The sequence below is a fragment of the Condylura cristata genome, unplaced genomic scaffold, assembly GCF_000260355.1.
Source record: "Condylura cristata isolate star-nosed mole 26May11 unplaced genomic scaffold, ConCri1.0 scaffold00041, whole genome shotgun sequence".
Taxonomy (NCBI): domain Eukaryota; kingdom Metazoa; phylum Chordata; class Mammalia; order Eulipotyphla; family Talpidae; genus Condylura; species Condylura cristata.
In genome coordinates, this window is record NW_004567142.1 from 6,287,345 (window position 1) to 6,304,542 (window position 17,198).

The 17,198-nt window shown below is 52.5% G+C and overlaps 1 protein-coding gene across 1 annotated transcript; it reads left to right on the forward strand.

The window, feature by feature from the left end:
* Positions 1-1,455: 1,455 nt before the first annotated feature.
* Positions 1,456-16,485, forward strand: LOC101624372 (zinc finger protein 25-like). The gene is made up of 6 exons (XM_004694070.2): positions 1,456-1,514; positions 5,557-5,668; positions 5,858-5,964; positions 6,680-6,863; positions 7,089-7,181; positions 11,232-16,485. The coding sequence occupies exons 4-6, from the start codon at positions 6,689-6,691 to the stop codon at positions 12,992-12,994; spliced, it is 2,031 nt and encodes a 676-aa protein (XP_004694127.1). The 5' UTR covers positions 1,456-1,514; positions 5,557-5,668; positions 5,858-5,964; positions 6,680-6,688; the 3' UTR covers positions 12,995-16,485.
* The last annotated feature ends 713 nt before the right edge of the window (positions 16,486-17,198 follow it).

Sequence of the window (17,198 nt, forward strand, 5' to 3'; positions counted from 1 at the left end):
GGCAGTGGATTTCTTCACAGAGCTGAGACTTAACCCCTGCGCTACCAGGGAGGCCACTTTTTTTTTTTTTAAGGATTTATTTAGTTGTTCATACAGAACTGGGGTACAGGCCAGAGGCTCAGGGGCGGTGAGAGGCTTCACCAGAAACAGAGTGGGGAGCAGAACAGGCAGACCGACGAAGTACACTGCTGAGGGGAGCAGCGGGGAGACAGGACAGGCCTGCCGCGCCATGTGGTCACCTCCAGGGCAGGCGGGAATCAAACTCATGCGGAAGCGGCTTTAGCTTCTCAGTGCAGTGCTTTAACCCGCTGGCCGGGAGGCCACTTTTTTAAAAGAATTTTTAAATATTTATGCAAGAACTGGAGTGTAGACCAGAGGTGTTATCAGAGAGGCCAAGAGGATAAGACTGAAGAGGGCTTTCTTGATGCTCAGTGAGCTGAGGACTGCAAGTCAAGAGACAGTCCCAAAATGGGCACAGGGGTCTTTATAGGGTTAGACTACCTCTGGAATTCTTGCCTGGAGGAAGGTATGCTGGAGTTGTTTACCCTTGTCAGCTTTATCTGTGTGACTCAGCTTATCTCTGGTGCCTAGTGCTGGTTTTATGAAGGACCTGTGCGTTCTAGAGGGGAGGATTCACTAGAGAGAGTGGGGAGCAGAGCAGATCGACCCACTGAACTCCGCTGCTGAGGGGAGCAGCTGGGAGACTGGAGAGGTCCGCTGTGCCCTTTGGGTCACCCCCTGGCCTGGGACCAAAGTGGTGCTGCAGTGGCTGGTAACAGCTTGACAGCACAGAGACTTTAACTCTCGCACCTCCAGGAGGCCCTCATCAAGAAACATTTAGCAACTTTGCCACTTGGCCTGTGATAAGAACTCACTTTTCCCCAGAGCACCATTTCCCGAGGCCACGCTTTACCGTGGGGGGTTGTACTAATTCGCCAGTTAGGATCTGCCCTTGGGCTCCCCCCAGAAGGGGTAGTCTCTTACAGCCGGGAGGGGGTGGTTCCCAGGGGCCCTATTCAATCCTTATTCCCACGCGGACAGCTGGGGTGAGGCCGCGCTCTGGACCGGGCTCCAGGGCCGCAGTGCACTGAGCGGTCAGCGTCCCTGCACTCCCCACCGCAGAGCCAGACCCCAAAGTGCACAAGGGAGGGAGGAGTCTGGCGCCTTCCCCGCCTCTGGCAACAAAGAGCATTCCGGCCAGCACCGCTCTCTTCTTCCATTCCCCAGGGACCCGCCCACCTGCCCCCCCTCTCCCCCAACAAGTCGGGTTTCTGGACAACAAAGCTCGTCTCCCGGACTAAACCGGGCGTTCCGCTGGCTCCGGGCAGGCGGCGCAGAGGCTTATGGGAAATGTAGTCCGCGCAGCGGGCGGTTGCCGCAAGGGGTTCTGGGAAGGCCTCTTCGGGGTTCCTTCTGCGCAGGTGCAGCCTGCTCCTCCACACTGTTCCGCCACCCTCCGTGCTGCACAGTCGCCGCGGCCGCCGCTCCGCCTCCGTGTGATCTGTGTCCTGAAGGTGAGTGGGGTGGGTGGGAGGGAGTGGCCCTGGGTGCTTAGAAACGGGGGTGAGGGAGCGGGAAGGTGGGTGAGGGACCAGACTGCCGGCGAGGGGGTGAAGTGGGAGCCCGGATGCTCGGCCCGGTGGGGGAGGGGGCGGAAGTCCCTCTAAGTAATGGATGCGGGGTCCCAAGTGCCGTCCCGAGGGTGAAAGGGGAGCCCGAACAATTAGGGGCAAAGGGCGGGTGTGCGAGGAAGCCGAGTGGGTGTTGGGGTGCTGGCCCTGAGTGCGGGTGTGAGCCCTGGACACAGCGGGTGGGGAGATGGTTGGAATGTCGAGGCCACGGAGCTGGGCAGGGGAAGGACCCGATCCTGCATTGCTTTCGCTGGTGCTTCCTCAGATGGGCGTTACGAGACCGGAGTGTGCTTTCAGAAGCTTCTAGAGCCGGGTGATGGAGACTGTGAGTCCTATACTGAGAACCCCAGAAGGCAAGGGAAGCCAGGCTGGCGCGGTGGTGAGCAGATGGGGCGAGCTGGAGGCCGGTGTCTGCCTCTGAGCGCTCTTCTGCCAGGAACAGTTGGGCGTCTGTGAGCTAGCCTGTGAGATACACCAGGAATTGTCGGGAAGTGGTAGGAGCCTGCTCTTACTGGTATTTGTGGGCTTTCTTGGAGTCTCAATTGCAGACCCCTTTCGCTGTGTAAGTGCCTTTACTCCAAAACCATTTATCCGAATTTATTCAGAACTTAGTGCCCTTGACCTTGAGTTCTAGAAGGTTTCTTAGGCTCTTGATGATGGTTAGTTTTTTTTTTAATAAGTAAAAAATATTTGTCTTTTTAAAAATGATTTATTATTTTATGCATTCAAGAACTGGGGTCTAGGCCAGAGGTGCTGGGTGAGCTGATTCACCAGGGACAGGGTGGGGAGCAGAACAGGCAGATCCACTGAAATCCACTGCTGAGGGGAGCAGCGGGGAGACTGGAGAGGTCTGCTGTGCTATGTGGGTCAGCTCCCTGGCCAGAGATCTAGCTCCTGCTGCAGTGGCTGGTGATAGCGTGACAGCGCTGAGACTTAACCCCTGTGCCACCAGGGAGGCCTAATTTTTTTGTTTTCTTATGACTAGTTTATTTCATTTGGTTTAGTGATTCATCCATGTCTTAGCAAGTGGCAGAGGTGTTTCCTTCTTAAGACCCTATAATACCCGGTTACAAACCCATAGCACAGGCATGCGTGAGCGAGTGGCCGTGGGCCTGAGTCCTTTCTGCACGTGGCTCTAATGAAAACTGTTGCTGGGAGTTTGTGTGCATATTAGGGTTTATCTTAATCTGCTCAGACGTTGCATAAACACCTTTCTGAGCTCACAGTTCACTTCGGGGTGTCTGTAAAGAAATGTGCTTGTGAGCTCACACTGTACTGTTTAGTTTTCTCCCATCAACACTTTGCCTCTTTTTTAGCTGCATCACGTCGTGTCCCCATTAACAGTGCACAGATCCCCCAGTGGCTCCGCATCCTTGCCAGATGTGTTCTGCTGGGACTGTTTTTAAGTAATGGTCAACCTCATTGTGCCGTTTTAAAAAATGTGCTTGTGGGCCATTCTGTAGAGAGTTTTATTAAAAGCCCTTCTGATTTTAAAACCTAGAACTCATTTTGGGCCGCTCTGGTGGTGCAGGGGTTAAAGTCTTAGCTCTGTCCGTCTGCTGCCAGCCCCTGCCAGCCACTGCGGCAAGAGCTAGCTCTGCTGCCAGGAGCCAGGAGCTCACCCACATGGCGCTGGCGCGGCAGCCCTCTCCTTCCTCCCTGCTGCTTCCCCCAGTGGGTCCGCCTGTTCTGCTCCCCACTGTCTCTGGTGTCCGCTCAGCCCTGCATTGCACTTCTGGCCTACATCCCAGTTCTTGTATGAATAAATAAATGAAAGTAAATCTTTAAAAACATTTTTTAAATAAATAGAACTTATCTTTATAGCACTCTTACATCACAATGCAATTGAGCAGAAGTACAATGAGTTCTGGTAGAATATTGCCACCAAGTGTTGGCAAAGATTTGTTGTTGTTGTTTTTTTTAAAGATTTATTTTTACTTATTTATGCATACAAGAACTGGGATCTAGGCCAGAAGAGCGGGGATTGAGAGGATTCATCAGAGACAGAGTGCGGAGCGGAACAGACAGATCTGTTGAAAGACACTGACTGCTGGTCCCTCCCTGGTGGCTCAGTGGGTTAAAGTGCAGCACTGTGAAGCTGGCTTCAGTCACTTCAGCATGGGTTCAATCCCTGAGCAGGGGGTGACCCACATAGCATAGCAGACCTCTCCTGCCTTCCCGCTTCTCCCCTCAGCAGTATTCTTCATCCATCTGCCTGTTCTGCTCCCCACTCTGTCTCTGGTGAGTCCTCTCACCCCTGCACCTCTGGCCTGTTTCCCAGTTCTGTGTGCATATATAAATAAATCTTTAAAAAAAAAAAAAAGATACTGACTGCTGAGGGAGCAGCGGGGAGACAGGAGAGGTCTGCTGTGCCGTATGTGGGTCAGCTCCCTGGCCGGGATCAAACTCATGCTGCAGTGGCTGGCGCAGTGGCTGAAGGTAGCATGATGGTGCAGAGACTTAACCCCTTGTGCAACCAGGGAGGCCCAGGCCCATTTGGTGCGTTTTAGGGGTTGTGGAATCTGAGCTCCCTCTTCCCTGTAGTCATCATTTTCAGTAGTGCTTTATATCAACCGCTGAGATGATACCACTTAGTTTTCATGCTTTATCTGTATGTCCAGGCCCTCCCTGGTGGCGCAGGGGTTAGGTCTCAGCACTAGGAAGCTGTCTGCAGCCTCTGCCAGCCTCTGCAGCCGAGTTCCATCCCCAGCCAGGGGGTGACCCGCTGGGCGCAGCAGACCTCTCCTGTCGCCCTGCTGCTCCCCTCAGCAGTGGATTCCAGTGGGTCCATCTACCCCCTACTCTGTCTCTGGTGAATGCTGTCACCCCGTGCCACACCTCTGGCCTGCACTGCAGCTCTTGTATGCATAAATAAAGGAAATAAATAACTTTTTAAATAAATAAGTTCCTCCCTGGTGGTGCAGTGGGTTAAAGTGAAGCACAGTGAAGCTGGCTGCAGCCACTGCAGCATGTGTTTGATCCCCAGCGGGGGAGTGACCCACAGGGCGCGGCAGACCTCTCCTGTCTTGCCCACTGCTCCCCTCAGCAGTGTTTCCCCTGCCAGTTCTGCTCCCCACTCTGTCTCTGGCGACTCCTCTCACCACCAGGCACCTCTGGCCTGCACCCCAGTTCTGTCCGCACAAATAAATCTTTAAAAGAATAAATAAGTAAAACTATAAGTCCATGAGCTAAACCCGATTGACTTACGGAGCGTCACGTTACTTAACGGCGGTACGAGTAAGCCACGATGATCGTGAGCTGCCCGGCCAGCTGGCGGCTCCCTTGGCCCCCACGCACCAGCCCTCAGCCTCCGAGCCCAGCAGTTGTGTGTGACCTTTGCTGTGGTAATTCTGTCCGCTCACTTACAGCCAGCTCGGCAGCAAAGCTTTTCAGGGCATTTCTTTTATCTTGCAGCTGCATGTTGCACAGAATTTTCCTTTCTGTCATTTTGTGGAGTGGGCACAACTCGAAATAGATGTCCAGGTCGTTGTCACGCGAGTCTGGCTCTCCAGGTGTGAAGATGCTGGCGGTGCAGGATGTCGGCGTGTGCTTGTCAGCTCCTGCCATGTGTTGACTGACTGCACAGGGCCGCACTCACTGGGGGGTGCCTCCTTGGCCCCTCCACGTGCCGCTGCCTTCCTCGTGTGACTGACGCGTCCACTGGACTGTCGGTGGAGCGTCGCCTGGCGTGGCCATGTGGCGCTCCAGCGGGAAGGTATTTTTATGGGATTCTTCCCCGTGCCTTCGCACAAGGTCAGAGGATTTCCTCCGCAGAAGTAGGATGTGCTGAGCTCTGGCCATGGAGTTGAGAGGTGAGGTGCCCTGATTCACAGCTCAGTCTTGCAGAGGTTGACTTCCCACCGTGGTGGCTGTTTCCCCTGAACAAGAGCGTCCGTGCTCCTGTCAGTCTCATTTTCTCTTCCAGTCACTGTCCACTTCAGGACTTTGGTCGTCTCCGATCCACCCCCTGCTCTTCTTACATGCTTCTCTGCTGCACAGACGCGCCACTCATCTCCAGGCCGCACGCCCTGTTGCTGGTAGGTTGTCCTCACATAGCTGCGGGACTCCAGACTTGGGGGTGCGAGATGGGCCTCGCTCCGGCGCGCTGCTCCTGTCCCTCTCCCCTGCTTACCCTGCAGCGTCCGACTCTGCCTCAGGGGTCACACGCACCTCCCCCCGGCCCCCCAAGGTGCCCCATCTGTTCCTCTTCTGTAACCCTCTTTCAGCATCTGCGCCTCTGGTGACCTGGTCAACTCAGAGCGCCTGCATCGTCCCCCCTGCCCCCCTGCGCCCCTTGCCCGTCTGCTGTGGGATTGACTGCAGATCCAGTCAGGTAGTTTGCTTTTTTATCGGACCCTTGTTATTTACAGGTCTTGTGTCGGTAAATGGCTGTGTTCACTGCGGGGAAAGCGAGCCCCCTTTCAGGGGAGGGGATGGTATACTGGGTTCCCTGGGGATGCTAACTTCCAGCTCGCCTACAACCTGGCAGTCACTTCCGGCTCCCTGTTGCCTGGACTGGGCTGCGTGGGTCACTGCCAGGTGACCCAGCCATTCTTGGGATGCCTTGACTTTGTCTCTCCTCGCAGCCGGGAGCCCCCACCTGGACAGGTACCTGTCAGCTGCATTCTCCTGCCAGCTGCCCTTTATGTCACCTCTTCAGTTCTGCTGTTGCCACCTTTCATGAGAACGCGGGGAGCTGATGGCTTGCGTCTTCAGTGACTCCCCCTCATAAATGTGCTGTTTTCTCCATTTGCACCTGAGTCTGCCTTGGCTGTATGTTTTTGGCAAGTCCTTTAGCACGTGAGGGCAGCTATTTGTTTATGCTTCTGCATGGGATTCTGAGGGCCTCACATTACAGCAATGCCTTAATCCTTTTATTCTTACACACCAGGACATCGTTTGTCCTTTAGTAAGAAAACACTAGTGCTCTCAGTGTAAGGAGCCACTGTAGACTGCAGGGGGTTTCCACTGTGGTAGCTAACTCTCAGCATGGAATCGATGCGTCCTGTTTATTAAAACACCCAAGGATTCAACTACCAACCATCCAGCTTTTCAGAATGAGCGTGTTACCTGAGATGGTGCCATTTGAGGAGGGGCTGCTGCAGGGGATGGTGACCTTTGAGGACGTGGCCGTGAGCTTCACCTGGGAGGAGTGGCAGTTCCTGGACGACGCTCAGAGGACCCTCTACCGAGAAGTGATGCTGGAGACCTACGGGAGCCTGGCATCCCTGGGTGAGCCAGCCTCCCGTCACCGCCAGCGGCGGGCACTGTTTCCTTCGATGGGGGATGCACAGCCGTGTGTATAAATGCGGTTAAGCTTTGACCCCAGGCCAGGAACAGTGTCACTGGTCACCTCTCTGAGAAATGGTTCGGGTTGGCCCTCCATACGCAGAATTTAAGCCCAGCTGGTGTCAGTTGTCAGAGACTGAGTCTTAAGCAGTTATTTCTCAACCACAGGGTGTTGCGTGAACAGACCTGAAGTAATGGTCAAGCTAGAGGAAGGGCCAGAGTCGTGGACTGTGGAAGCGCCCCCAGATGAGAGCCTCTCAGGTCAGTTGGGGCATCCTGGGCGGGGAGGCCGGGAGTGGGGGAGGGGGACACAAAACAGCTGTTGGCCACACTGAGCTGTTTCTCCAGTGGCCTCCCCAGGTCCACGTCCTAGGCCTGGGTCTGCACGAAGACACAAACTCATTATTCAGTGTTCACACTGGGCTGGCACACAGGAGCACCTCCTTTTTTTTTTCTTTCTTTCAAGTTTTCTCTTGTTTATGCACACAAGAGCTGGGTGTAGGCCAGAGGTGCAGGGTGTGGGGGAATGAGAGGACTCCCCAGAGACACAGTGGGGCGCAGAACAGGCAGTCACTGAAATCCACTGCTGAGGGAGCAGCGCACCCTGTGGGTCACTCCCTGGCCAGGGTGTTGCAGTGGCTGCTGGTACTTCACAGTGCTGCGACAACCCCGTGTACCCGGGGTGGCCCTTCCTTTGCTTTTAATGGCTTTACATTTTCATGGACTGACGCAGCATCTGGTCCTTTTATCGTGCCCTGGAACATTGCCTTGGCCTGTCGTGGGGTTCCGAGGCACCCCGTGCCTCCATGTTCATGGGCTGTGTCGTCAGGCCTCCCTTCACACAATTGCTTGTTCTTTCAGAGTTCATTGGAACTTTTACAAGCTGGTGGTGTATTTTTGGGAGGGGAGGAATAAAAGTAGTAATCAAAGAAATGCCTTTTAAAGGGTCCTCTCTGGTTTTTGTAGCTTACTCTCTTTTGAGGGAGGAAAATAACAGAAATATAAAAGTTAAATACTAAGATAAGGCACAGACAGTGTTTAACGAGGAGGAGAGAAAAAGGAGGGGCTTCTTTGAGACTGTTGACTGGGCGGCACCGCAGACCTGAGTGTGTGCATTGTAGGGCAGAAGTTTCCACTTGGAGGTGTAAAGTTCAGCAGGCACAGCCTGGAGTGGGGGCAGAGCGGGGAACTAGGAAGCCGGGAGTGAGCACCAGTCGAACGGGGAGGTTGCCAGGAAAAGTGCTGAAGAGTAGGAGCGAAGCGACACGAGACAAGCTCGCGTTCCACAACGTTCAGAGCTGGGCGCTGAGGATGCGCCCACAGAGTCCTGCGAGGAAAGGGGGTGTCTGCAGGGGAGGAGAGGCTGAGGCTGTGCTTCCAGCCCCCGTGGAGCCGGAAGTTGTTTGTTTTTAAATAGGATTTGCGCATTGTGCATGCAAGGGCTAGGAGCAGAGTGCAGGGGGGTGAGAGGCCCCCCAGAGACAGAGCGGGGAGCAGAGGGGCTGCGAGACAGAGAGGTCTGCTGGGCCCTGGGGTCCCGCCCTGGCCGGGGCGTGAATTCGCGCCGCAGCGCTATCTGAAGATCTGTCTTCAACCCAGCAGCGAGCCCTGTGTTATTGTGTTGCTTTTTTCTTAAAGGTTTATTCGTTTATGCACACAGAGCTGGGGTACAGGCCAGGGGTGTCGGGGAGGGGGTGAGAAGAGTCACTGGAGACAGGAGCAGAACAGGCAGATGGACTGAAGTCCACTGCTGAGGGGAGCAGCGGGCAGGTCAGGAGGGGTCTGCCGCGCCATGTGGGTCACTCCCTGGCCGGGGATGGACCTTGTGCTGCGGCGGCTGAGGTAGCTTCGCAGTGCTGTGCGCTAACCCACTGTGCCACCAGGGAGGGGCCCTGGAGGCGCTTTCTTTTTTAAATATATTTTTAAACTTTAGATATTTTTTATTTGTGCTTACAGAAATTGGGGTCTAGGCCGGATGTGCGGGAAATGAGGGTTCATCAGAGACAAAGAGGGGAGCAGAATAGGCTGCTTGACTGAAAGACACTAAGGAGGGGCGCAGCGGGGAGATGGGAGAGGCCGCTGTGCCCCGTGGTCAGCCCCTGGCCGGGGATCAGACTCATGCTGCAGTGGCTGCAGTAGCTGCAGTAGCTTCATGGCGCTGCACCTTAACGCCAGGACCCCCAGCGAGGCCCGCCCGGCTTATTCAGATTTTGACAGTACAGAATTCTCCTGTCAGGCCTGGGGCGAAACTGTCCCACCACTAAGGCACCCAGAGTGCTCTGCCATAGTCCAGTGTGTGCCCCCGCCTCTTGGTCCTTCCTCCTCCCTCTGCCTTTTCTCCCCCTCTTGGATGCTCACGTCTGTCGTCAGCTTTCCAGGTTGGATTTGAATGTGTCTCTGGTTTCTCTTTATTCTGTTTACAAGCCCCACTGTCTGGTATTTGTCTTTCTTCTGGCTTGTTTTGTGTGCATAATCCCTTCCACCTCCATGCATGTTGCTGCAGATGGCCAGAGTTTATCTTTTATTGCTCGCTGTGTAGTATTCCAGTGAGTATCTTGCACATACCACATCTTGATCCACTCATGAGCCAAGGCTTTATTTTTTATTATTTATTTACTGAAGGTTATGTTGGAAAGGTTTAGGAGCTCCCTGGTGGCGCAGGGGTTAAGTCTCACTGCTCTCAAGCTTTCAGCAGCCACCGCCACATGAGTTCCATCCACAGCCAGGGAGTGACCCCAAGGTGCAGCAGACTCCTCCTGTCTCGCTCGCTGCTCCCCACTCTGTCTCTGGTGAATACTTCACCCCACACCTCTGGCCCACACCCCAATTCTCGTATGCATAAATAAATGTCAATCTTTTTAAAGTAAATTAAAAAAAGGGTAGGTTTATTAGCAAAAGGAGTAAAAAAAATAAAGGCATCTTGTAGGCACAGGGGCAGGAGAGCTGCCATGAGCCAAGGCTCTAGGTCGTGGGTCTCAGTCACCGTTTTTCGCGTTGATCATTTTTATTTATTTATTTTTGGTGATTTATATTAAGATTTATGTATTTATTCATTCATGCATTTATGCATGCACACAAGAACTAGGGTACAGGCCAGAGGTGCGGGTGGCGAGAGGGCTCCCCAGAGACAGGTGGGGTGCAGCAGGACAGTTAGACTGACTGAAGTACACTGCTGAGGGGAGCAGTGAGGAGACAGGAGAGGCCTGCTGCGCCCTGGGGGTCACTCCCTGGCTGGTGTCTTCATTGTGCAGGTAGCTTCATAGTGCTCTTCAATACCTGTGCCACCAAGAAGGCCCCCGTTAATCACTTTTTAAAACAGACATGGGCCTGCGCTTTCTTTGGAACTGTGGCAGACAGCTGAAGTCTAAAACAAAGTGAAATCTTATCAAGTGGGCCACTTTTTCAACGTATAAAAATACAGGGCCGGATCGGAGGGGGGGCAGGGAAGGCGGCTCAGTGATGGTGGGCACTGTGTTGTGAGTGCCCTTCAGGCGAGGAGGCAAGCCCTGGACGTAGTGGCCCTCCTCTGCTTCTTTTACCTGTTCCGATTTCAGAAGCTGGTGTGGTGGTGTTTTATCAGGAGTTTGCAGAAAACTTCCAGTCTAGGGTGGGAAGAAGGGACTGTGCCTTTGAAAAAATCCACACTAGCCTTTGCACAATCCCCATGAAAAATAAAAACGAAATAAATGTACAAGGAAAAGTCCTACCCAGTCATTCCAACTCTGATGCCCTCTCGCACATCCAGTAGATGACTGTTCGAGAAAACTTGCCATCCTCATGGCTTCATTGGACCTACAAGGACCACAGTTATTATTAGATGTGGTTATGGTTATTGTTCAATGCAGAGAGAAGAAATGGCTTCAGAGATGACCCACGAAATGTTTAGAACTGAGCACCTCCCTGGTGGCTCAGGGGTTCAAGCGCAGCACTATGAAACTGTCTGCAGCTGCTGCAGCATGAGTTCGATCCTTGGCCAGGGAGGTGACCCACAGGGCACACCAGACCTCTCCTGTCTCCCTGCTGCTCCCTCAGCAGTGGATTTCAGTAGATCAGCCTGTTCTGATGAAATAAAAACAAATACAAATCTAGATTTTTTTGGGGGGGTGGCTTTCATTTCATTTGATTTGACATTAGAAATTTGTTAGTGAAATTCACAACACTTTATTTGGGAAAGGTGCTTATATGCCTATGCATTTATTCATATTTTATGTAAATATGGTATGACCGGTATAATAAAATGAGACTTCTGTGTATTGGCATCACACAAGAAATGGATAGGTGTTGTTGGTACATTTTGTTATTTTCATCCAGTTACAGGCATCCAACGTGTGAGTGACCTTACTGACATCCACCAGGAAAACGATGGCCGGCATTTGTGGAACGTTTTCAACACTACTAGCAAAGACTCTACTGAAGAGAAATCTGACGTAAGAGAAACACACGGTTTCAGTCCAAGCCATATTATGAAAGTGGTTATACAAGATGGACAGGATCCAGGCGTGATCACTGAGAACTTTGATCTGTTTAAGGACATATTCGTCCCCGTACAGCCTGAGGAGGATCATGATGGAGCGAACCCAGAGAGGGCTGTGCCGACAACTGAGGCATTCCAAGGAGAGCCTGAGCAGCCTAGTTTTCATCAGAAGATTCTGACTTTGCAGCAGCCCTCGGCGTTTGATAGAGAAGACAAAACCTTCTGTAAGGAAGAAGTGATGTTTACACATGGGAGGGCTCTTATTGGAGAGACTGCCTGTGAATATAATGAGTACGGGGAGGCCTGTGACACCTCAGCGCTCTTTGCCGAAGATCTGAATCACATGGGTCAGACTCACTACGGATGTAACAACTGGGGGCAAATCTGTTTTGAAGATCCAGCACAGCTGATTCTTCAGACAGATTCTGAGTATGAGCGCCACAAATGGAATCAAAGCGGCGATGATTTCAGCAAGTTACTACATCTCACTGAACATCAGAGAAGTCAGCTAAGGGAGAAAATTGAAGAAAATATATGTGGTAAGACTTGCTTTAACTTCTCTGTTATGGCTGAGCATCAGAACATAGAACCAGGTGAGAAATCCTATGAATGTTGGCAAACCTGTGGGAATCCAACCCTGAGCAGCCAGGGAATTCTCAAGCCAGCAAAGCGTTATGAGTGTAAAGACTGTGAAAAAGTTTACAAGTGGAAGTCAACCCTCACTAGACATCAGAGAACTCACACAGGAGAGAGACCCTATGAATGTAAAGAGTGTCACAAATCTTACTACCTTAGAGCAGACCTCAACGTACACCAGAGAAGTCACACTAAAGAAAAACCCTATCAGTGTAATGAATGTGGGAAAAAATTCACATATAAGTCATATCTAAAGATACATCAGAAATCTCACACAGAAGAGAAACCCTATGAATGTGAAGAATGTGGGAAAATTTTCTACCGGAAGTCAGGACTCATTAATCATCAAAGAATTCACACAGGAGAGAAACGCTATGAATGTAAAGAGTGTAAAAAAATGTTCTACTGGAAATCACAACTCGATATGCATCAGAGCCTGCACACAGTGCAAAAACCCTACGAATGTAAAGAATGTAACAAATCATTCTGCCTGAAGTCATCATACACTCTACATCAGAGAATTCACACGGGACATAGGCCCTACGAATGTCAAGAATGTAGTAGAACTTTCTGCTATAAATCAAATCTCACAGTGCATCAGAGGGCTCACACAGGAGAGAGACCCTATGAATGTAGGGAATGTAGCAAGACTTTCTATCAGATGTCCCAGCTCAGTAGACATCAGGCAATTCACACGGGAGAGAAACGCTATGAATGTGAAGAGTGTGGGAAAACTTTCTACTGGATGTTTGAACTGAACTACCATAAGAGAATTCACACGGGAGAGAAACCCTATGAATGTGAAGAGTGTAGGAAAACTTTCTACCATCGGTCAGACCTCACTGTACATCACAGAATTCATACAGGAGAGAGACCTTTTGAATGTAAAGAGTGTGGGAACACCTTTTGCCAGAAGTCACACCTTACTAGACATCATAGAATTCACAAGCGACTTAAACCCTAGGAATGTAAAGATGTTGAAAATACGTCGACCAGAAATCGCACCTCACTGAACATTTTGAGACCTCACTCAGGGCTTAATCCTGTGTGAGAGACAGCATATCCACAAAACAGGTTCTTTTTTGTTGAAACGAGCATGCAATTCTGTGCTCCCTTTACCATGTTGGGTTTCTGTAACTTAACTATGGCTGTACAAACAAACAGTACTGTCCGAGCCAGGTCACAAAGAAAACTCCATTCTCATATTTTTCAGACCTCGTTTTCCTGCACGGCACTCCTGGTTTTCCTAGGAACCCAGGGTGAACATCCAGTGGTTTCAGAAAGGAGCAGTGTACTGGGAAGAGCAGAGTCTTCCCACTTGACTCAGCAGTCTCCGTGGGTGCTTCCCTGGGTGAAAACCTATTTTCTTCCAGGGGTCTTCCATGTGATGTCCTTGAGCATCATGTTTCAGGAAGCTCTGGACTGGGACATGCTGCGAGCACTCACTTACACTTCAATGTAAATTCCCAGAGCAGAGTGCTGTGGCGTCTTCTCAAGCGTATGGAAACTCCAAAGGAGGCGAAGACTAGTTGACATAGTGCATCACCTTTCAGCTGCAATTTGGGTGTGGAGCAGCCTGAGCAGGCTGCTCTAGAGAAGCTCAAGATTCCCTGTGTGTTTCCTTAAGCGAGTCCAAAGGAGCAAGCCTAATTCCCCATGGACTGGCCTGTGAGTTTCCAGTGTCCGTGGCTTTAGCCAAGAAAACAGGTCTGAAAATTCCAGGTTTGTAAGATCTTGGTAGAGTTTTCAAGAAAATTGTGTATGTTTTGAAAATAATATACCCCTAGGCTGAGGTGGTAGGTTTCGTTGTTCGCAGGAACATGGGCTTAATAGTGTAGTGAAGTCCATGGAAAGTTCCAGTGCTTTATGTATAGCTGGTAAATGGCGGTTGTGTCCCAGAGGTAACTCCTGGTTGGAGCTCCTCAGGAAGCGCCTGGAGGGAAAGTGGGGGAGGCTGCTCAGATTGTGTTCTTTCCCCAGGGATTTGAGGCAGTGCCTTCTAGAGGCCACAGCCCCCCAGAACTAGGTCTCTGCTGATCCTGGGGTTGGCACCGACAGCTGTGAGTCCTGCCGACCCCAGGCTAGGGCACAGCTGTGGCCTGTTGTGCTTAGAGCGGGTTGGAGATCCACTGCCCGCTCCAGGTGGCAGGCCCAGGGACCCCCCAGGACCCCTGGTGCAGCGCCCGCCCAGGGTTGCCAGCAGCTTTGCGTCGCCCGAGGCGCTCTGCGGGTGGAGGGTCCAGAGCAAGGCCGGCTTGGGTGCAGGGGCGTCATCCGGTGGCGAGCCTTGCCATGTAAGTGCCCGCCGACGTCTGGGAGCCCCGCTGTGGGGTTCCACGGCACCCCAAGGAAGCAGAGCTTCTGCGCCTGGAAGGCAGTCCTGGGCCCCGGAGCCGAGCTGGCGGTGACTGAGTGGGGGCGCTGTGGGGACGCAGCTCGTTAGTCTGCAGTTCTGCCCTTAGGGACTCGGGTGCCCCTTTCGGTGACTTTGGGGCTCGGAGCTGCCAGACCTAAGTGTCAGAATCTCTGACTGCCCAAATCGGTGAAGAGGGGCTATGTTGTAAATAGGTAAAATGCCGCTGCCTGTTTGGGCGTCCGTAACAGGCTCCACAGGCAGTGTCCGGTGGCAGTGGGAGCCCGGCGGGGCCTCAGGCCTGGGCCTCCCATTTCTTCAGTGACGTAGGGCCGCTTTCCTCCCTGTCACTGCATGGTGACAGGTGAGCCTGCGGCCTCTGTAGGGTTATAGTCGTGCACAGCACGGGGGCCTCGGCACTTGCCTGGTGGGTCTCAGCCGTGGGCCACCGGCGGGCTCTTGCTCGGAGCCCATCAAGCACCCGGGCCGGGAGCAGGGCCACCAGCTCCGCCGCCCCGGCCTTGGTTCCCTGCGGCGTGTGCTCCGAGGAGCTGCCCCGGCCTTGGGCATGCGTGACCGTTTTGATACCTGCAGGGCTGAGCAGGCACAGGGCAGCTCGTCCTTGAGCTTCCCCTTCCAGTTCCTGGCCGCGGAGCTGGAGAACCCCAGGATCTGCAAGAAAGGGAGCCCAGGTGTGAGCCCCGCGGGAGTCGGGTGCGGGCAGAGGCGAGAGCAGCTCCCGTGGGGGCTCCTGCCGTGATGGGGGTATCTCCTGCCATTGATGGGGGGTCTCCTGCGGTTGATGGGGCTTTATGATTTCCGGCACGACATGGAGAAGCCCCAGGAAGATGCAAGCTAATGTGAGCAAAGGCTTCTCTGATCTGGAGAGAGCAGGACAGCTGGAGACAGCGTCACTGCAAGTACCTTGTTTTCTTAATGTAGCTTTCAGGTGTAGTTGCGGGATTAGGTATCGGGCACCCCCTCACACCCTCGGGCTGGGTTGTCTCTGGTCACAGCCTCAAGGTGGGCCGCCTCTCCTGCTCCCACACTCCCCGTGAGCACCACAGACTGAGTTACTAAAGGGTGGCCCTGAGGGTGTGGGCAGGGAGGGACTTCAGGGCTGAGATGAAACTCCAGAAACTCCAGAAGGGGCGGGTGACGGAGGCAGCAGGGATGCCATCTGTCAGTCAGGTGACCTGGAAGGCCTGCGAAGGGAATGTTTGAGCTGGGTGAGGCCTTGAGGTAAGAGGACCAGTATTTGGGGAAGTCCCTCATGTGCGTCCTGAGGGTATTTGGGGAGCGTTTCCTCACACGTGGGACAGGGAGGTTGATAGGACCTGTAGTCAGAAAGGGGTGGGTTCCTGGGCCACAGCAACAATGTCCAGTGTCAAGAATACTGGGTGTTAGGTCATCGGGGAACTAGATACCCCTTGCATCACCACACTAACATAGTTCCCTCAGCAGGGCTTCCTGTTGCCCTCAGAGATGTTTCACACACGTCGTCAAGCAAACCAAGAGGGTCCTTGACATGACTGAGCAGGAGGGGGCACCAGAACCCAGCCTTCTTGGGCCCCTGCAGTAGCCTGGAAAGTGGATGCAGGTCTGTGAGGCTACTACATTCAGGGCATCAGGCTGGGCTCCAGACTGCCACTGCTGCCCTCAGCACCCCTGTGAGAGGTGTCTCCTCTGCCTGTCCCATGTCCAGCCTTCTCTCCGCTGCCATGTCGCAGCTCACAGGGCTCCCAGTCTCCTGCTGAGCCATGGACTCAGCCCGTCACCTCTCACCACATCCCCAGCACACACACAGACTGTTCCCAGCACACTGAGTCCCTGTGTCGTTTCTGGTGGCCAGCATGCATTTCCACCTGTCAGTGACACGTGGTGCTCAGCCCATAGGCCTGGTTTCCAGGCTGCACCTCACTGACCTCCCTTCCGAACACCCTCTGCAAGACTGACTTGAGATGCATTTATTGAATCAGTAAATTCATGTACCGTTTAGTTGTTTATTTTTTAACCATGTCTGTCACTCTTTCCCCTTAAATTTCTTATTAAATATGAAAGTTCGTGGGCCTCCCTGGTGGCCTAGGAGTTGAGTCTCTGCTAGCCCCACTACAGTGTGAGTTCAACCCCCAGCCAGGGAGGGGACCCACATAAGGCACAGCAGACCACCTTGTGTCGCCTGCTGCTCCCCTTAGCAGTGTATTTCAGTAGGTAACGCTTGTTCTGCACCCCGCTCTGTCTCTGGTGGATCCTCTCATCCCTGCACCTCTAGCCTGCACCCCACTTCTATGCATAAATAAATAAATCTTTAAAAATAAATATGAAAGTTTGCAATAATGTTTGTCTTTAGGATTTCTCTTTAACCTGAGTTTTGTTTTAAATAATAAATGTGTTGATTGACCCTTCTTTTAGCAACAAGTAACTTGCCACGATAAAACGGCTGTGCTGTTATTTATGGATGAGGAAATGATCAGCTATGATATACTGAAAGTAGAACTGTAAAAGAAAAGTAAATGGTTTATGGCACTTGGTACTTGTATTTTGCATCGTGTACCTGATGGGTGGTGATTCACTTTTACCCTTTTGCAGCCTGAATAAGGGGTGCATCCACTAATAAAAGGAAGGCACAGAACAAGAAAGTAGATGAGAAAACGTGAAGTGGATTCATTTAGGCAAGGGGTTTGGCAGGCGCTGGTCAGGTTCATTTCCCCAGGACTCGGGAACCTGAGACTGTTCACACTCTGGCCTTTTAAGAAATAGAAACAGAAGTTTAACTCTTTCATCATAGCAACTAGCACTTCAGTAACTAAAAGAA

Excerpts from the sequence above, each read along its gene's own strand:
- LOC101624372 (XM_004694070.2), top strand. The coding sequence starts at position 6,689 with ATGAGCGTGTTACCTGAGATGGTGCCATTTGAGGAGGGGCTGCTGCAG. Across the intron at positions 6,864-7,088 it reads CGGGAGCCTGGCATCCCTGG|GGTGTTGCGTGAACAGACCT; the intron begins GTGAGCCAGCCT and ends TCTCAACCACAG. Across the intron at positions 7,182-11,231 it reads CCCAGATGAGAGCCTCTCAG|TTACAGGCATCCAACGTGTG; the intron begins GTCAGTTGGGGC and ends ATTTTCATCCAG.